The sequence below is a fragment of the Manacus vitellinus genome, unplaced genomic scaffold, assembly GCF_001715985.3.
Source record: "Manacus vitellinus isolate BGI_N305 unplaced genomic scaffold, ASM171598v3 scaffold_6_pilon, whole genome shotgun sequence".
In the NCBI taxonomy this organism is placed as follows: domain Eukaryota; kingdom Metazoa; phylum Chordata; class Aves; order Passeriformes; family Pipridae; genus Manacus; species Manacus vitellinus.
The window spans coordinates 30,844,094-30,865,429 of NW_021940750.1; the positions used below are offsets into that span (position 1 = coordinate 30,844,094).

The window sequence follows — 21,336 nt, forward strand, 5'->3', positions numbered from 1 at the left end:
TCTAGCCAAGAACATAAACCATCTCACCTCCACAGTCAGAAGACTCTCATTTCTCCCTCACTGATGACAGTACTTAAGCTAAGGTTGCATTTACAATTTACAAACATTTTTCAGAGTGGAGGTTGTTGCTCAATTTTGTATATTTGACTTTATCAACAGAGGGATATGGACACCATCTCACATACCGAGCCAAACTAGTTATAGGTTGTTAGGGAAACGATTTATCAGTAGGTAGGTTCATGTAAAATTCAAAAGGTTTTTTTTTCCCCTGTTTTGCTTTTGGAGAACAGTCCGAGAAATCCAAGTGATGTCTTTCTTACAGGAATACTTTAGATAGCTAAACAGAAGCAAGATTTGGCATTTAGCCTGGGATTAGTGTGAACAGCCTCTTAACCAAACAGTATGAAGAAAGTTAACTTTAAAATGCTTTGAAAGGTCTGTTTTCATGACAGATGGTAATAAGGGCTCATCAGTGCCAATTTTTTTTGTTTCCACCTCAGTTTTCAAAAGCTTAAGTTTTAGGTTAGTGCTTCTGAGGAACCATCACATGCATAGAGGAAAAATGCAAATTACAAAATTAGATTACGCACTATTTTTATTGTGTGTAACATATTTTTCTAAGTAACACTAACAAATGAAAAGTAAGAATTTGACCATGCATTCAATAGAACACTTTCCCTTTCTGTTTACTAGAATATTTTTCTTCCCCCCTACCCCCCCAGCTATTTCTCCTTTAATCTTTATCTGTATACCTGAACAGGTATTCCTCTTCCCACAGACCCCAAAAGATACAGCAGTCAGTAGCAGGTAGAGGTTTTGGTTGTATAATACACTCACTAGTGAAGACATGGTAGAACTATATTTTATTCAAGAAAACCCACACATTCTGTCCTGTGGTGACCACAGGCTTTGCTAAGCCATAGATATTAGCAAATACTGGAACAAAATACAGTGTATCAGATTGAATCAAAGCATTTAAATTCTGAATTACAGTTATAATTTTCAGGGAAGGCTAGTTTCAGAATTGCATCATAATATCTAGTACAATGTTGTGCAATGTAAGTGGCAGAAACAGAAATGGAATATTGGTCCTAATAAAAACCAAAATGTAATGACTTTTGTATGACATTTAAATTGTCAAGACAACAATTTATAACATTCTACCAAAGGCAGCATATAGTTACAAAAATACTGGTCCAGCATCTTGTTAGTGATGAAGCAATATCCAAGGTGCAATGGCAACGTGCCATTCTTAGTGAAATATTTTTTAAAAAACTATTTTTTCTATTTTCCCCGCACTGATACTAGCTGAACACCAGAACTGCTATGACAACCTGAAAGTCACTACTTAAACGTGTATTGCACCAAAGACTGATGCAAAAGCACATTTTCCAAGTTGCAGTATAAGAGAAGTAAAATCTAATAAAACTATGAATATGCCAAAAGAGATTTTACTGCAGCTGATCTTGGATGAGCAGTTCGCAACCTCTACTGAGCTTTGAACAACCGTCCAAGCTTTCCATTCTATCCATTATCGAGAACTTAAGGATACAAAGGCAAAAGACAGAGTCCTTAATATTGAGAACAGAATTAAATCACTTTATACTCCCCTAAATTCACCAACAAAATAAAAATATTCCACCCTCCTCTCCTCCCAATACCCAGGTAATTTCAAAGTCAGGCCTTGGAATTACCCTTGTTCTGATATTGCACAGTGCTAGGGTTGTATTGTTTCCACCGAGAAGTTAAAACATATAGTATGAGGGTGACCAAAACTGCTGGTGACAGTAGACCTGCTTAACCTGTGGAGGTATCCCAAGAAATGTGCATCAGATGAAGATACAATCTAAATGGCAAAGCTCAAGGCATACTTGGCTGAGTCTGGACTTGGGCCAAAATTACATCAGCCTGCTTGCCATTTCCTTTGAGAAAGCAGTATCAATTAATATCTTAACCAAAAGACAAAGCTGAGTAAGATCAGGTAACCATGTCACATCAGTGTTACATCCTACACCACAGAAATGAAGGAGTAGCAGACAGGAATATTAATAACATTTTCCTTTTAATAATGGTTTAGTCAAAAGTGTAGCTTTGAAAATCTCTAGCTAGTTGTGAAAATCTGAAGAAGCTGGGAAGCGACCTCACTTTGATGAGTACAGTTTAAAGCTGTGGCTTGGCCTATCCGTTTTCAAAATCTCCAGAAGCTCTGCCAACCTTGTAAATAAAAAGTACTGCCTGGAAATAAAAAGTAGTCAGCCTTTAAAAGTTGGTGAATGTTGTACTGTAGCAGCCTAACTCTGACTGAAGAAGATGAGATACTTTTATACAGTAAACAGAAGAGAAAGTAAACTGAAATCTTCAGAGATCACTTAAAGTGTATACAGTTTGGATTCTCATCAACATTTAAAACTACCAATCATAAGGTTGCCACCTTACCTTTTTCTGGACTGGTACACCTGATTTTAAACAGGTTTTCCTCCAGTCTCACAAGTTTCTGATCCTCTCATCCAGTTTTCTGCTGTAATGCTCTCCCACCTTCATGCTGAATACCGAGTCAGTCCTGCCTTCTGCTTTTCTTGGCAGGAGGCAGTGCAAGCTTTTAATTTCGGTACTCAGAGTGACAGAACAACAAACGCACAGCAGATAGAAGAGCTTAATTCTTCCCCAGGAAGAAAATACATTTGGTTCAACAAAGGGCTGCAAAATCTTCCAAAGGCACCTCTTTCCCCAGTTTTTGCCTGAAAGCAAGATGGCAATCTTAATTGAAAAGGGATGCTAAATCTTTTAAATAACTTAAAATTCAATTTTATATAAAGCAGCAAAACCATTTTTCTCTGCAGAAAGAGAAATGTTAACAAAGAAACACACCAACATAAATGCACTGTTCATAAACTTCAGCTAGTTTAATTTCACAAGAAAGTAAAATTTTAGGACTATTCTTTAACCTCATCATTACTTTCTGAAGAAGATTCTTTGGCAGCTTCAGTCCCTCTGTTGCTTTTCTCTTTATTTAGATTTTCACTTTCAGATTTGGTCCCATTAAATAGAGAGTTTTCACTGTTTACAAACCCATTCTCTGTGACTTCAGCATCAATGGCTTCATCAATCTTTAAGTCCCCTTGCTCTTCCACATCTTCTAGGTTTCTCAGGACAATAGGGAGTCTAGAGTCTGCCACAGTGTTCTCCAACAAGGCAATATTGCTCTCTTCATACTTAGGAAGCGGAGCTCCATCTGCCATTTGTTTGGTATAATACTCTCGGCTGGCAGCTGCACTCTTCACTGCTTTCTCCAAGATCTCTTTTTCACCCAAGCGCAATTTGATAGCCATGACCGCATGTGGAGTAAGGTCATGAGTCTCCAAGAAGGACTTATCACCCTGTTAGGAAAAAAAAAGCAGGTTTGTTAGTAACAACCAACACAATAAAACAATCCTTCACCTTTCCTCTCTTTCTGTTAACAGTGACACCAGGATTTCCAGGCTGAGACAAATGGACATGAGGGGGTCTGCAAGGAGTCCCAGTCAAATTTATCATGAATTTGTAAAGAAGCCCAAAATTTCTCTCCATAAATCAGTCTGCATAACAAGCGAAGTCAGGTGACTTCACAAATATATGCAACGTGTAGGTTCACTTATACACTTGCAATAGTAGTGCATTTCTTTGCAGACTGTAGAATGCAACTCCAGACAACAAGTTGAAACTGATTCCCCATCTTATTTGCAGAGAAAAAAGCAGGTAGTCTCTATTTGGAGAATCAAAGAAAAAATACATTAACAAAATTACATTAACAAAATTTTCTTTTTTGCAATCTTATTTGATTTTCCTTAGATAATGCAAAACTGTTTCTACACTTTAAAAAGTACAGAATGAATTATGTACTAACATTCAGATTGAAGTTTGCAAAGACAAGATGAAGGACAGAACACAGAACAGTTCAGACACCTAAATTACACATAATGATGACTTTACCTCCACAGTTGTTTTATAGGTTTTCAAAAGAAGGGACGCTCTGGCTTCGAGGAATGTCCAAAGTTTAACTTCATTGTCCCAGCTAACAGGAAACTCAGAGTTGCCCAAAGTGAAGATTTTGTCAATGGCATGCTCACCTATCAAGTGTTCCTTCAGCTCTTCTACAATAAGTACAAAACCAATCTGTTAAAAAACAATCTGCTTTGAGCAGCTAACAAAAAATAAACCTCTCCTCAAATAAGAATTATCAGATATGCTGGTTATTTCTAGGGTTTGGCTCAAAGAGACAACTGAAAGTCTTGAGGTCAGCCGAAAATCGGCATTCTGCTCCACTTGGAAATAAAGATACTTTATAAATCACAGCCCCTCATACACAGCAGAAGCCTGTGACAGTGAGATGGAATGTTCTGTAAAATACTTGATAAACAAAAGGGACTAAATGTTTAAAGAGTTCAGTGAACTTTTTGATAATAAAAGGAACAGGCCAAAGAGCATGTAAAAAGCAGTGGAATTAATTTTCCTATTGTTTTGGTAATCTTTTTCAGTAGCAGAAACGTCCTACAGGTGGTCAGAAAAGACATCCATCAAACCTCACACAGAGCAGAAAACATTTAATCAGCTCCTTGACATTAGACAAATTCCATTAATCTTTCAATTAATAAATTTCACTCCTGCAAAGCAGTTATCACAAACTTCACCAAGAGCTTGCATGTAGGTTCTTGGTATTTTCTTATACAGTATTTAAGACATAAGAATAATCTGAGCACAATCATATACCAGAGAAATGCAATTAAAATGTTCACTGGATGTATTTTCCTCTCCAAGTCAAAATTCACTTCCTCATTAGCATCCTAAAATTTTCTTTACTTGAGTTTACTTCCCAGAACTGTCAGGCAATTGGAATAGATGACTATTGTAGCTCCCTTCCAAATGAACTATTCCAATATATTCTAATTTCTTTATAAGTTCTAAAAAATTAATGACAGGAGCAACTGAAGACATGATACTAAATAAGGTATGCTGGTTTTATTAAAGAAAGCAAATAGAGCACATGCAGAAACTCAACAACTTCAGTATTCCTACTGGTACTAAAATCCACATCACCTGCACAGTTTCCCTAACTGCAAGAGAACTCTCTCACTATCATGACAAACTCTCTCACTGTCAAAGCTACATCTAACCAGCAAGCAACCATTATGAATATTATGCACAAATTAGGTGAATATTTATTAATTGTACACATATTTTTACCCCACAAAAAAGTAACATGAGTACAAAGTACTCTGGAAACAGTACAAATACAGTTTGCAAATACAGAAATTGGTTTTAAATTAAGAATTACCAAAATATTGAAAATACTCAACTTTGAAATGTCTCTTCCATATTTCTCCAACAGTACAGAATATTCCAATTCCATACTTAAATGCTTCCAGCAGTGATGGCTAATATGCTATGATTTTAAGCATGTAAACCCCTAGGCCTTGCATGATCTTGTTCCGTGAACTATTTTGAAACCTAAGAACTAGAGATCAAGCTTGAAAGCTCACTCATTCACAACAGCCTGGGAGATTAAAAGAAATAAAAAATTGTATCATCTCATGCTTTAGGAGTTACTGAAATATTCCCTCAGAAAGCATAGCTAAAAATTGGGTTTCTCACTAGCTTATAGATTCCTTTTTAACTTAAACTCCTCGACTTTTCCGATCTTCTAGCTTAATGTTTTATATAAATGTCTATCAATTTCTGGGCTAACAAAAAAAAAACAACCAAAAAAACCCCCACAACAAGACAAACATAAATTAGGTTATCTTCATAAAACATCCTACCTTCACTCATACAAAACACTCGAAGGAAAGCCAAAAGCTGGGCAGAGATTGCAGGCTCAGTGGCGTGCAAGGCAAAAACACTAGAACTAATAAAAGAAACAATCATACAACAACAGTAAATGCAAGTTAAATTGTCATATCTTTGAACTTATTTCTACATAAAAGACCTTAAAGTAAATGTACTGTTACAAAAGTAACTTTAAAAAAAAAAGTAGGTAATACTAGTTCAAACTGAAAAGCTTCCCTAACCTGGGAAATTGAAAAGAAATTTCTGAAAAGAATAATTATCTCTACAATTTTACACTTAAAATTATTTTACACAGCTTTCATAATAAATTCATGAAAATGCAATGTTTCATGTCTGCTGCTCCTAATAGTACCCTCTGGACTGAAAGACTAAAGGAAAATGCTGTGATTCACATACTGTAGTATGTCTGCAAGGGATAGAAAAGAAAGAAAAACCACAGATTGCTTCAAATTAATCTTTCCTCTGTTTTTGTTAAAATGGTTATTAAAGCAAAGGCTTTTTTCCTTATATATGGTTAAAATTAGATGATAATACAGCTCAGAGAACTTCTGTAAATATTATTACAATAATTTAATTTGCTATACAAACAGGAGAAATATTACACCTAAGAAAACTATCATAGAACAGTCTTGTATATGCTCTACTGGACACTATATACCTTGGAAACGTTTTAAAAAACCCATGGCATTGTGTTTTACTTACGTTGGGATACCAGCACGAGCTAAGACCTCTGCCTTCATAGCATACAGCCTGTCACTTTTACTCACGCCAAGCTTTATTTTCACTCTGTCATGTGAATTATTATCAAAGAAAAAACCACTGTGGATCACAAATTCAGCGTTTGACCGAGTGCCATAAAAAATGTAAATCTAGAAGGATGAAAAGAGAAGTGAAGGGACAGGAAAAAAGCTTAAGATCAGCTCACAAAACTGACATAATTTGAAAGTTATTTCCCAAAAGAGTTACTATTCTGAGTACAAGGTATATTTGGTTATATAAAGAAACATGCTTTGTTTTCTGGTATCGATACAAATGGTGTATATAGTGTGGCAATTATACTTTAGAGGTAGATTTAAACATATCCACGTAACAGAGACTTTGAGAGAAGTTCTTATTCCATACTTTAAAATAAAAATGATTTGTTTTCTCATGCTGTCATAAAGTATCAGTATATGGAAATAAGCTTTCAAAGGTCCTATGCCTTATAAAGGCTAAAAAAATAAAAGACAAGGAAGGCCCCTTAAAAGAAATGGTGTTTCTGGAGTCATTTTCCCCAACCAAATGTCCACCCAAAGGAGTAACCTATACTGCTGATGGATCAACTTTGCTTTCATTTTAATGTTACCTTAAGCTATGGATATACCACAGCGTATCATACAGAGAGATCTGAGCTCTGTTCAGGCAGTACTTATATTTGCCTTTTACTCTGAACTCTTTCATCTAAAGCATACAGGTTACATTATTTCACATTAAAAAAGAAGTTCCTAAATATAACCTGCAGAATGTGTTTAACTCAGGGCTAGGCTGTATGAAGTGCATGCATGGGACTAGAGGTCAGAGTACCAATTGTCTTCTCCCACATCAAGAGGATATTTTCCCACTTCTGTTTGATAACAGAATTGTCAATTAGAAAAGGAAGTTTCAACAGCTACAGAACTCCTTTCTGAACCTCAGGGTACAGCAACGCTCTGGATGCCTGCAAGCTTCCATTTCTCTCTAGCTGACAGGGAAAGGCACAGTGCTCTCTAAAGGGCTCAATAACAGCAATGATGCCATTTACTTTCTTTGTTTTCAATTTTATATTAGAACTATTTATCCTAAGCACTAAATGCTTAAGGATGATATTAAATTATAGTAAACATTATACTGTAAATAACACACTCATATGATGAACACGTGACATGCCCAGGCATATTAAGGCAGTGGTTAAGGAAAGAGATGCTAACCCTCTCACGTTTTAAAACTAATGTGATACATCTCATATTAAACTAAAAGTCACATATCATGCGTAGATTATACAGTATACTCTTATGCTCCGTGACTGTTTTGGAAAAAAATCCAAATAAACAGAATGAGAAAGTTGCTTTATTTCAGGTCAGTGTTCGATAGATTCTGTGGACTTTACTGCCTCACATTTTTTAGTAGTAAAAGCATGGATCATACACTCTTCCTGCTGAAATTGTAAGAAATAACATCTGTACAGTATATTAAAGGACTGAAGCATTATATAATTACAGTGCTTTAAAGATGTCACTAACAGTTAAAGTTTGCACAGAAATTTAAAAAAAACCAACTCTGATAAATAGCAGACAAAGTGAAACTACTAAAATAAAATTGAAATAGAGGAAGCCTCTATAATTGAAATGGAGAGACCGGTCAGAACAGTTATATGCCATTGCCAGCTGTGGAAAATTATAAATTGGATCACTTCTGGAAAAACTGTGGACCCCTTTTAACTCACCACACCACTGCTGGAAAAAACAGCAAATATTTGACTACCATAACAAATTCTGAGAGCAAAAATACACAATCACTGTAAACCCCAGCATAGCAATGAGGATAAATATACCCCTGGAAAGACACATTAAAAAAAAATTCCAGACACTTCCTTGCTAAACAAGGTAACAATACATAAGAAAAACAAAACCCAAAATACTATAAATTGTAAGACTGGCAAGATTATACAGTAAATGTAATAACTCAGAGACTGAGTTATAAAACATTTCAGGATGTTTCATAGACAAAGCCTTTGTCTGGCCATGCTGACTGCAGTTGCTCAAGCAGTAGGAAAAAAAGGAGTGCTACTACACTTGAGGGTTTAGGTTGGCTGCTGACACAGCACAGGAGATTTCCTACACTCCTGAAACCACTGTCTTCAGCGCATCACTAGTTTGAACACTTGTTTTTGTTTCTTAGCAGTTCTGATCAAAATACTGGATTCTGAACTGTTCCATGCATCTTTACAAGACTCTCCCTGTATTTCAGGGTGAAGAGGTAAAGGCATGCATGCCTGTGTGAGAGGGAGGGAGTATATTTTTAGGTCATTTCTCATTTTCACTAAGCATGACAATGACAACATGGGTAAAATGACTGGCAACTCTACTGCATTTTGCCTCTTAAATGAATGAACACTAACAAGAAACAAACCAGTAAGATTGTTAAGAAAGACTCAACAATCCACTATTGCAGACAAAGTACTGCTCCAAATCTAAAAAATATTTATCTTTGGTCCTTTGCATATGGTCTTTTATTAAGCTCCTCCAGAATATCAAGCCTGATGCCTGTGTATGTGCACTTACCAGTAATTAAATATTTCAACTAGTTCTCTAAAATATGAGGAATCAAACTCTCCTATAGTTGGGGTCTACCAAGTGATAAAAACTATTTTATTCTGAAAAATGTACACTTGTTTAGTTTGGTACTATTTTCACACAGAATTAGCTCAGCATATTAAAATGCAAATGTAGCAGGGTTTAACCCACACCACTCTGTTATCAAAATTTTGTAGGGAGTTACCAAGTGTCCACAGAACTTAATGAAAGAACAATTATGTAGATAACTGTTCACACTACCTGTTCTCCAGCCTTGAAATCCTGAAGTGCCACACATTCACACCGGTCATCTTCTAGATTGTAGCCTGTAGTGATCTATCCAAGGAAAGAGTGGCAAAAGCACTTTTAGCATTTTATATTTGTCTCTCCCACCATTGACAAAATTTCATATTGGAAATAGATATTAACAACAGAAATTGCATACATTTCTTTCTCTGCATGTCAGAATATAGCTGGTAGTGTTGGCTTTACAACTCCTGAGCAATCTTCGCATTAAAGGAAATAACCTACCTGAAGTGAGCAGAAGGCTCTGAGGGAAGTAGCCTCCATAGGCCACAAAGTGCCATGCTAAAGCCAGCAGCTTGTTATAAAGTTCTGGTGCTTTCAGTCATTGCCATGAGGCCCAAGGGAGCAAGGCACTGACAGCTCTATATGCTGTGCTTTATCCTTCAACTGCCAACACATTTTTGATCTCTCAATGAAAAAGGATTAGATAACTATGGATCTTTAGGGGATACAATCTTCAGAGAATTATAATTTACTTGAAAATAATCCCTTTATCTAAAAGTTAAGTAATACTCTTAAAATGCTAAAAGGATTTTTGTGATGGTAGCAGGCAATGGAAGAGGATAAACTCTCTTAACAAACCTGTATTTTTCCAAAAACAATTACTAAACTGTAAAGGGGTCACACTAACAAGTAAAGCTAACCTAAAAATGTAATATTTTTATAAAGTGACGAACAACACATTTTTTAATATTATTGCCAAAGATGCAGCCACAGGATGGAACACAAGCTGCTGAAAAATCAGAGAGCAACTTTTATGGTGGGTAGTCTGAATTCAACACTGACAGAGCTAACTTATGGAAAAATATGCTCTGGGCCTGGGGAAAAACTGGGAAGAAGCCAAAGATTCTCTCTCAGCCTTTGAAAATGAAAACATACTTTTTTTGTAAGCTGGCTGATGTGAGCTGCAGTATACCCTGATTCCCATCTTGGATGCAGCTTGTCCAAAGACAGAACTCCACAGATTATATTGAAAGCCTGGTTGATGGCTTACACATTAATAGTTTTGCACTGCTTGCATCAAATGTGCACTTGTCAGCCAAAACAGCGCTTTCAAAGTGAGCCTGGGGAACTTGCCTCTGATGGAGCAAATCCCAAATGGCAGCCCCAAGCACAGGCAGCCCCAAGCACAGGTAGCCCAGCCCTGCAGACACCTGCGTGTGGGTGCCACCACTGCAGGTCCACCAATGGGTTCATGGTATGTTGAGATCAGAAGAGACCACGAGAGTCATGCAATACAGTCCACTGAGAAACATAAGCTGCAGTACTTGAACACCTTTCATTCAAAAACAGGAACTCTTGACCTATCCTGAAATTTTCTTAGTGCGTAAACTCAATGAAATATTTCTGAATGTGAAAAGTCCATTCCAGTCCCTTGAAATGCTGGTGGAACAGGAGACTTTCACAGATTGGAGAAATTCCAGTATTTTAAGAGGAGCATTCTGTCAGTTTAAGCATGCTTCACTAGAGTACTGATTTTTTTAAAATTTATTTTTGCCTTTAAAAAAAAAACCAAAAAACAACAATGCACGAAACCCAGCAGCACTTCTGAAAGATTTTTCTACAAAGCATAATGGAGTGCTAGATTCTTATTTCCTCTTTCTTTTAATAGCAGTCACGTAAGAGAATTAACAGGGTGTTTACTTCTCTTCCCACATGATAGCTGACAAATTGCATCCCTTCAGTTTATTTCTGAAGCAGACTGATACATGAATTTCAAGTTGTGTATAAAGCATGCAATAGTCTGCTTGGTCAGTGATTAAGGATGGACCCAGCCCAACAGGCAGAATGTAGCTTATTCAAAGCTCTGTCAGAACTGGTAATCAACCTCTGACTGTCAAAATACAATCCCACTAAAGAATAACAATGAGAAATGCAGGAAGACAACCATTTTGAAATAGTTCTTAGAGGCAGGTTGATCTAATTAATAGTGTCAGAAGCAACAAAAAGCTGGATGGACCTAGCTCCAGTTAAGATCCATAGAGCATTTTATTATCTAGATCATGGAAAGAGGCCTTTTGGAATAAAGCGAGAACAGGGACATACAGTAGCTGATTGACTCAAGAAGTATTTCAGCTCTACATTTGGAATAAAGTAGACAGGGGTGTGCATTCAGTGCCATCTTTTCTTACTGTCCTGCAATGAATAACGATTTCCTTCACGTATTTTAAAGGGTTGTGCTATGATTAGAGCTCAGTTCACCTTCATCTCACTCTAGAATAATATAAACTACAATACAGACAGCTTACAGTTATCTTAGCAGTTTCCCCCTCCCATTTCTAATAGTACATGGAACTAGCACACAACAAAAATTGTTAAGTAGCTTTCCTTAACCCATTAGTAATATTACAGTTTTCTATCCTTCCTAAATGTATATCCACTTAAACTATTTTCTGTAGAACTATGAAATAAATGACTGAAGTCTTTACATACGTACAAAACATTTAAGTTCAGCACAACCCCCCCCGTCCTTTAGGATACATTTCAGCATAAAAAAATGTTTCCAGTCCTGATCTACTACTGTATTAGCAAGTTTGGCTCCAGAGGCTGGCTCTATATCAAACCCATTGTTAAAGAGCATAATAAAAATAAAAATTACTTTATCAATTTAAATAGAAGTTTGAATGAGTAAAACAACATAAATATGCTGCTCTTTTAATATATGTTACTTAATTTTTTCCCTCTCAGAACCTTAATTCTCTTCCTCTTTCCTCTAATCCCAACTTTGAAGGCATTCATTAACAGTTGTCTAATGAATACAGACAAGTCTCTGCAAAAGCATCTGAAAGAGATGCCCAGCAGGAAAAGGGTACAGGAAGTACTGATGCTTGCAGCTACCACTTGTATTATAAAAACACACATTTCTAAATTTTAAGCAATTTTCTTTATACTGGAGACTCTCATATGAACTTTATTTCTAAACCAAAGCTGTGAGATTGCAGAACAAATATGCAAAGGCAAGAATCACTGTTAATGAACAACATCTAATCACCTTGCAATAAGGAAAAATAAATAAATAATAAACCCCAAACACTTGCAACTTCGTAGCCTAGCCTACCGTGCTGTAATTGGTACAGTCATAGTAACACTAAATTAGCTAAATGTCAAGTGAAAAACAAGTTGCTTTACAATTTATTTATTTAAAACAGACTTTACTTATACCAACAACACTAACACATGCTGCTGGTCTAATGCTCGCGTCAACTCTCCCACAAAAGAACCAAAAGAAATATGACCATGAACAGTATGGTCATATTCAGTGCTTACAATAAATAATACTATCTACTGAAAACACAAATAGAGGGTATGAATTTTGAACTGCATATGAGCATGACTAAATAACATTGATAAGCCACCCTCTTCTGGGTGTCCTCACTTCAGCATTAACTGGCCTGTTAATGAAACCAGGAACTCATTTTCTGAACTGGCGCACGTAAGCCAAAATGTCAGCAGGTCTGAGTTTCTATATACATATGTCACCTTTTAAATGTTTAATATGCCCTAAAGTAGTATTTTTGCATTTTGTTTCTTTGATGTACTAACAGATGTACTGTTTTTGTTGAACCCGGCTTTGTTCTTCTTGTTGCCTTCTCCATAACAAGACTCTTTGGGCATGGTTAGGAGAGCAGGCAGTATTTCTTAGTTGCAAATCTCTAACCACTTTCCCTAGTGGTAGCTACAAGAGGCAACCTCCATCAATCTCTGCTTTCTGTTCTCAGAACAAATCTGTCCAGTATTGTGAACCATTTTCAGCCCATCAAAAACAAAGGGCCATGTCAGGAGACTATTCAGGCTTGTCTGGAAAAAAAGGTATTAACAAAAACTTTTAAAAGTACGTATAGGTATATAACATGCATATAAGACCTAACTTTACACAAGTGTCCAATCACTTGAAAAGTTTTCTCTAGATGAACAAAGCTCTCCCTGAAAAGCTATCGTAAGACATTTGAGAAACTGACAAACCTTTCTTTCAGATATTGGGTTTTTAGGGTCACTTGGGAAGAGAACATACCTGTGTTAAGAAGCATAATGCAAAATATTACTAAACTGTTCTACAGCACTTGAAATGCTTAATACTTAAGCCCTAAAGTCTTTCAGCAACACTGAAGAAATCCTTACCAGTCCATTAGTATGATTACACATGTCCCACAAAGGTATCAGAGCAAGTGTAACTCTGGAACCATCTTCTGTTGGAATCTGGTTCTGCCGTGTCATAACAGAGGAAACTGCCCATCTGCAAAAGTTAAAAACAGTAGATGGTCAATGTTCAAAACAGTAAAATAAGATTGGCCATAGTCCCACCTGAAGAAAGCATTTAGACTGGGAGTTTCCAAACTTAGTTTTATTAAAGATCACCCTGACTACAGGCACTATAGAAGGCGATATAACTCGCAGGAAAAGCAGCAGCTCCCAGGTTTCCAAGACATGCACATAGACCAAATGCCCTCTTCTGTGCTGTTTGCAAGAGAACCTTCATACCTTCCATTGGTTCCATTCCCCAACCAGGATCCACTCCTACGTCACCTTCTGCTTCCCCAGCCCTTCACTGCACACGTATCTCCCACTACACATCCCAAACCTGGGGTCAGCTATTCCTGCACCTTTCAGAGCAGTTCACTGCTCAGTAGCAGGAACTCTCATCTGTGTGTAGACTTTTGTAAGAGCCAGCGTGTATTCTACCACTCACTCTCTAAAAAGCTTATGTACTGAGTGAACTGGAAACCAGTGTCACCACCTGACACATGCATGGTATTTTGTTAAGTGTTTCTCTTCAGTTTGCAAGCTTTTGGCTTAGATCAGTATTGCTAAATTTTCTGCTTAACAGAATTGAGAGAAAAAAAATCTGCAATATTCCAAACAGATATCCAGGTAAAAAGCATGAAAAGAGCATAACACAGTTTAGTACACAGACATCATTCAAAACTCTTCTAAGTCAGGTGAAGTAAATTAAATGACAGCTACCTATTCAAACATAAAAATCTTTATAAGAGCTTAACATTTCAGTATTTTCTAAAATTTCATTTTTTATTTTATATCTGACAAAAAATGAATATTAAACATCAAAGGAAAAAAAAAGAATTTTAGTTTCACCATGGTCTGGCCTTAATACACAGATGTGTTGCGGGTTTTTTGGAGGGGGAAAAAAAAAAGGAATGCCACCAGAAGGTCAAAATAAATTTAATTCCCACAGACTCCAACACTAACACATATTTAATATACGGAATTAGACTTCCAGAAGGATTTCTTCAGAAGGACTACAGATTGCTTAGAAAGACAGTGTCAAACTGAAATCTACCTAATTTCTAAAAAGAAAGTTAAAACTGTGGATAATTTTGATAAACAAACACTGTTTGAAATATAATAGCAATATGCTTCTTGTTAATTGTAGTAATTTGTCTGTAAAAGTTTAGACCACTTCGCATGTAAGTTGGCGTGTTTCTCAGTGACCCTGTAAGTGAAGGAGGTGTGCTTTCGAAATTCCACTTTCATAGACTTACCCAGCAGTACAACTAGGCTAAAAAATCCCTCATGAATGCCTTTTATTCATGCTCTTTTAATCATTTAACAGAATTAAAGCTCTCATTATCTTAATTATTATTCTTTTTATCTTAAGTTTGTCACCCCTTATAGCACCTCCAAGTGACACTCATGCTTCATGTGAATATCTTCTGTTCTCCAGCTCTCCTGTTCAACAGCAACAGCTCTACATATTAGCTTTTACTACTCTGTGGTCGTAAAGGCTTTTATTAAAAAAAAAAAAAGAAATTAAAAATAAATTCCCCAAACCCCAAAACTCCTTCAACATCAACTGAATTATTTTCTTAAGAAACAAAGAATTACCTTAGTCATCTCAGACTATGTGTGCCAGTTAGCTAAATTAACTGCTCATAATGACTATTCTTCTGTAACAATTAAAATCCACATATTTATTTTATTTTCTTCTTCATTAAGGAGGTGTATCGGTATCAAATCCTACACTAAACATTTCAGTGACAATAGGGTTTTCCCACCAATGAAGAATTTCCAAGGCCCCACAGTTCACCATATTAAAAAAAGAAAAGAAAGAAAGAAAAAAAGAAGAATTAAAAGACAGACCAACCTGTAGTCGTCATAAGTGAAAGAATCCTTTAAGGGCAGTTTGCTGGCATTAGGATGGGTCTGCAAAATGTAAGTTGCATAAAAAGGTGAAAAGAGGAAGAAAAGAGAAATCAGAAATCAGTCAGCAGAATTTCATTATTTAGCTGCCTAACAGATCCTAACAAGAGCCAAATGAAGCAGGAGGCGTCCAGCCGCGCTACAGAGGGATCATCATGCTATTATGCTCTCATACATCACTGTCAACTTAATTTGTTGTGCCCAGCAGCCGCCATAAATCTGTTTCTTCATATTTCAAGACTGGAACCCACAGACATTGTACAAAAATAAAAAAAATTTAAGGTGGACTGAGGATGTGAAGGTAAAACAAAATCCAGCCTTTGATGCACAGTGGAGGAAAGAAATCCCACAACAAGCGTACATTAGCTTTCACCAACTTCCACATTTTCCTCTCCTCTGGGATATCAGTAAGGTATTTCACAAATGCAAGAAATATTATACAAGATTTTCAATTCTCCCTTGATACCTATAATCGTGTTATTCAGTAAAAGTTGCACTATACCTCTGAAACAAAAACAGATTAAAATATTTAAATAGCTCTGGTGAAAAACACTGATTAGACAGTATCTACATGAAGCCATGTACGCATACTCCTACCTAAAAGTGGAGCCATGTCATTTGAAAATGCATAATGCAGTTGTCATTAACAAGCAAATATTTAATTTCTAAAGGCTTTAAGAATGTGTGATACCTGTTACTTTTCTGACTAATTAACTTATTAAAAGTCTCGAAGATACAGGTAGCTTTAAGCCAACATTCACACATTTTCTTTAGAACTTTGTTCCAATTCACAAATGGAAAGCCATAATAGCATAAATTTTAACCTTCAGGTTCAATTAGGTCTCCAAGATGAATTGAAGTAAATGATCAAACGGTTATTTCAGAAGATACAAATGATTTTTTGCACAGCTCTATCTTTCCTACGCTCTTAATGCATGAAGCTCTATGTAGTAGCAGTTTTTTACTCTTGATGCATTAGCATCACAAGTACGCGGTAATTTATCATTTCTCACTGTAATGTACTTGCTGGCACTGTGTGCAGGACAGTAGGGGATGAGGTAAAAGTGGCTCAAACCGTAAATCAATTAGAAAACAAAAGCTTGTGCTCAGTGCGCAATTTTAGGCAAATTATATATTACAAAAGACTGCCAATTGGGTGTGAGGTCCCAGGTGGCTGGTCTCCCTCAGCCCCTCCGGTTAACCCTTTGGATGGGCTTTCTCCAGAACACGACTGAAGTTAACAATTCCAGTAGCTCCTGTCCCTCCCCTCATTCTTTTATTTTTTCCTTTTACAGCACTCTGCCTTTTCGTATGATTTTCACTCACATCGATGACACGGTCATTGCATAACAAATCCCTTCGAGTTTAATTCTAGCAACGCATTGCACACCGAGTTATTTCTTCTCACAAAAACGTTCAGCACAAGCCCAGGACTGAGACCCAAACCAAGACATTTCAGGAGGCACCTTCGCTGTAGTTCTGCACCCGAGTCCAGAAGTGAACGTGGAAACTCAGCCTTCAGCTGGAAATAATTCTTACAAACAAATGCCACCGTATAGTATTGATTTATGACAATTTAATTGCAACTTTTATTGTTAGTATTTTAATTAATAAACAGTAGCTTGATAAATTAAGCAGGGAAAACCCACCAACAGTGCGAGCATCAGCCCCTCCGTTTCCCTTTAGACCGCTTTTCCACGCGGTCCGTGGCGATCGGTGCGAGGACTCGGGGTCTCGTTCTGCACCTCAAGTTTTCAGGAGACATTTTACACTTAACCCCCGGGTCGCCCTCGGTCGGTTCCCTGCAGACCATGCCCTCATCCCGGCGCTCGGATCCCGCTCCCGCCGCCCCCCGGGCCGTGCCCGCGGACAGCGGCCCGCGCGGGCCGGCACTGCGGCCCCCCAGCGGGCCGCCCGGGCCCGGCCCGGCCGCGGCACCGCCTGCCGAGGACGCACAGCCCGGCCGACCCTCGCTCCGGAAAACGCTCCTCCGGGGTAAGCAAGCGAACCCCCGTCCGAGCGGGGTCCGGCGGCTTCATTGCAGGAGAAAGACGCTGGGAACGCAAATACCCCCGTCTGTCTGATCTGCCCTCTTCTGCTCCCCTCCCACCCACCAAGCAGCGGCTATCAGCAGAACGTGTTGTTTTTGCAAGGGCAATAATCGCTATGGTCATAATGCACTAGAAGTGAAAAGGCATCACAGAGACTGCGCTGGGCTCAACAGCCTAAAAGCGACGGCTGCAGACATTCCCTGTGCCCAGCCCCGGACCGGGAGCACGAGCCAACAGCTTTGACCCAAACTTGGAGCAAACAACCACAGGACGCAAGATATATATACATGTTGTCATTGTCCTCTCTGTGACAAACGTGTGTCAGATCAGTGGACTGCAGTGAGGTCAATTGTTCATTTGACACAGGCAATCCCTCTGTAACATCCAACTTGAACACCCAACCCACAGGCAAAGATTCTGGATGCCACCAAAGATCCCGGATGCCACAAAATGCTCTGTAACTGTCCCCATTTGTAAATCTGTGGAACTGAGGTGCTGCCCCTATATGGACACTACCTGTACGTAATTCACATAAAACCAACAGTAAATTACAATAAAGGACAAAATATATGGTCTTAAAAAGACACAAGGCAGAATAAAATCCCAGTGTATATAATTACCATATTTATAGCATTCCATAGTACAATATTCTAGTGGCTATTTTAAAGTTAAGATATGTCAGCATATTTGGTCATGTTAGATTTCTGACTTGGTCTATTTTACTATGTAACTTAAAAACCCTATAGATTACAAGAATCTGAAGACACACAAAAAGGAACAATATTCTGATTAAAAATTTGATTTAGTATGCAGCTTCTCTTTATAGTCCCTTGGTAAAAAAGAAATCTCCCTAACAAACACTTAATAAAACCTGTCAATATATCTAGAAAGAAAAATGACACAAATGCATTAAGTATTAAATACCCTTGAAAAAAGTCACATATTCCATGAATTTTTGATGTACTATCTTGACATTAATGTAAAACCTTGATATTTATAATTGACAGATATTTAATAAAGTATAGAAGATGACTGCTGCATAGCATGCAAATTGCTCAGACTGATCAAAAAAGATACAGACATATTTAAACTAAACAAACACTTAATACGTAAAAAAAATCAGATCTAGCTTTTACAGGTTCACGCAGCTAGGTCTCTACAGATTAGCTTTCAAATGTGACATTATCCACTGCATGAACCCTAATTTTAACTTACCAAGTCTGTATGAAGTAGTTTCAGAAAGTTGGGAGGGGAAGCTTTAAATAAAAAATGGGAACATGAAAATGTGAATATATTCATTTAGATGCAGGTCCTGACATTCTACTGAAAGAGTTATTATAAAGAACAAATACCATCTATTTCGTTACCCTTTCTGTGAAAATATTGTCAGAGCTGGCAATCAGGGTGATGACCACTGCAAAAACAAATAGTGGCATGCTGAATTTCATTTTCCTCCTGATGCTGCTATTCCTAAAAAAAAAAAAAAGGAATAAAAAAAATGCTTTTTTCCCCTTCAGTGTTCCAAGCCTTCTTTGAGACATTTGGAGGATATCTCAAAATAACCAGAAATATTAAAAAGTAACAGTGATTGCTGCCAGATTGTCTGCAGCCACTGTGGAAAGAGACAGACTGTTATTCTAGTCACCTAAAACATTATCAGACTAGAAGCCAGTTACTCAGTATGGCAATCAGAGAGGGGGGGGAGGGGGTGGGAGAAAAGGAAAAAAAAAATTAAAAGGACACTTCCAGACATTTTTTTCTCTTTCTGTGAAGCAGCAACATCCAGGGGTTCATGCCTCATGTTTAATGTCTCTCAAGTAAGCAACAGCCCCCCACGCACCATAGGGGCCCCTGTGCCAATAATTTCCCCAACACGTTTTTGGATGGACATCACAAGATAATGATTCTCAAGTCCCACAGACTAGATGCTCGGGGACTCCTCCACTTTTGAGAGGGCTCGTTTTCATTTGAATGGCATGAAGGCTGCAGTGGAGAAAGGGGGTGTGCCTTTCTGGCTGAGAAGCCACATAACCTTCACTTCTGCTGTCCAGCCTAAGGGCATTAGACCCCTGTAAAAGAGTGGCCAGACTATCAGAGGCAGTAACCCCCTCCCCTATTCAATCATAAAATGCTAAAGCTCATTTATCAGAGCTCCTAATCTTGATGGGCAATTTCCATTAAAATTAGCTTAATATTTGCTTGTTTACCAAGTGATGGAAAGTACAAGTCCTATTACTGTAACACACAATAAAATGTCTCAGTAGAAGGAAAATTTAAAGTTTACATAGTGTTAAATCTGTGTTCTTATCTACACTACTAGATGCCTTGAAAAGAGCTAATGTATTTTGATGTGAAGTCATATTGACCAGTATATTCCTTTGTGCTATTAACCCCTGTATAATCCAAGTAAAAAAAAATTACCTGAATCACTGGATGTGATCAAAGCTAGGTTTTTTTATAAAAGGGCACCACCTTTTAGCTGAGATAAAGTGACCATCGGAGTCACCTACTACTCCACTGTAACACCTAGTTAAAAAAAAAAAAAAAGATAAAAAAAATCCTTGCTTTGTTTGGTTTCCTGAGCTTATAGACACAGAGATGCTTGGATTTCTGTGAAGAATATTTCAAGTACTCAAAAGTCCAAGGCAAAGTTGTGGGTAATCACTGCATCAGTATTACTAAATGAAATTTCAGTATTTTCAAAAACCTCTTGTATCCCATTGAAGTGGAGACAGCTCCATTTCTATCTCAGAAAAGTATGATAACAAGTGTTGAGATTATACTGAGGCCATCATTGCACTCCCCTCACAGCCCCCAAAACACTATGGGTGCTTGAAACAGTTAAAGCCCAAACCAGTCTAAGCTTCCACCTTGTTAACTTTCATTCCTTTGAACATAAACCCCAAGGGTTAGTTGCTTTTGACCAAACAATTTTTTCCTCCTCTTCTTTGCGCATTCTCCCCTTTTCAATGTACTCATTAACATGGGGAGATTTCGTTATGAGCCTTGGTGGATGCTACTTGATGGTTTCAGGCCAATGTGTAGGTGTACAAAAACACAAACACACACACACTTTCAGGGCCAGAAGCAGGAAGATCTGTCAGCATTTGCTGGTTACTGTCCCTTTCCCAGCTCTGGAAATCCTTTGAAGCAGCAGCCTTGAAGAGAAACTCCTCTCTGTGGAGCTGCTGAGGCTTTAACTGCCCTAAAGCTAAGTAAAATAAAGAATTCAGAATGGAGGATCCTAGCAATCTACAGGGAAACAAGAATTCACTTTTTCCATTGGACATACGCTGCCTAACCTAATGAGGGAAGTCAGTTCACTGTACAGGACTGGAGACAAAGCCAAAGATTATTTCACTTGGTAATAACAGTTTATAAGTACAGAGGCATGCTCTGGAATTTTCAAACAGCCCAATTCATGAAACACTAAGAATAACATCCACAAACTTGTGCTGTTATACGACTTTTCTGAGGGAAGAGAGATGACTCTACTTTGCAAAACCTAATAGAATGAAGCTTAAAATAAAAAAGGTACCACAGGATTGAAACTTATTAAATCTAAATAACATTCTTGCTTATTCTTTATGTCAGCAATTTTTATTTACTTTATGCCAATATACACAAGAAAGCACTGTTCCAGACTATTAGGGGATTCATGCAGCGGAAGCAAAGTGGAATGACTCCTT

The 21,336-nt window shown here is 37.6% G+C and overlaps 1 protein-coding gene across 3 annotated transcripts in view; it reads right to left on the reverse strand.

Moving 5' to 3' along the window:
- Positions 1-577: 577 nt before the first annotated feature.
- The window catches only part of SETD3 (SET domain containing 3, actin histidine methyltransferase), a 38,365-nt gene continuing 17,606 nt past the window's right edge, over positions 578-21,336 (reverse strand). The window contains exons 6-12 of one of the 3 annotated variants that reach the window (XM_008930154.3): positions 15,541-15,599; positions 13,560-13,674; positions 9,396-9,470; positions 6,526-6,692; positions 5,796-5,881; positions 3,970-4,130; positions 578-3,377 (exon numbers count right to left, since the gene is read on the reverse strand). In XM_008930154.3, coding sequence (XP_008928402.1) covers positions 2,934-3,377; positions 3,970-4,130; positions 5,796-5,881; positions 6,526-6,692; positions 9,396-9,470; positions 13,560-13,674; positions 15,541-15,599 — 1,107 coding nt within the window. In that variant the 3' untranslated portion in view covers positions 578-2,933. Of the gene's footprint in view, positions 3,378-3,969; positions 4,153-5,795; positions 5,882-6,525; positions 6,693-9,395; positions 9,471-13,403; positions 13,453-13,559; positions 13,675-15,540; positions 15,600-21,336 lie in introns of those variants that run through there. The other 2 variants (XM_018082485.2, XR_001921943.2) reach the window with 2 other exon arrangements.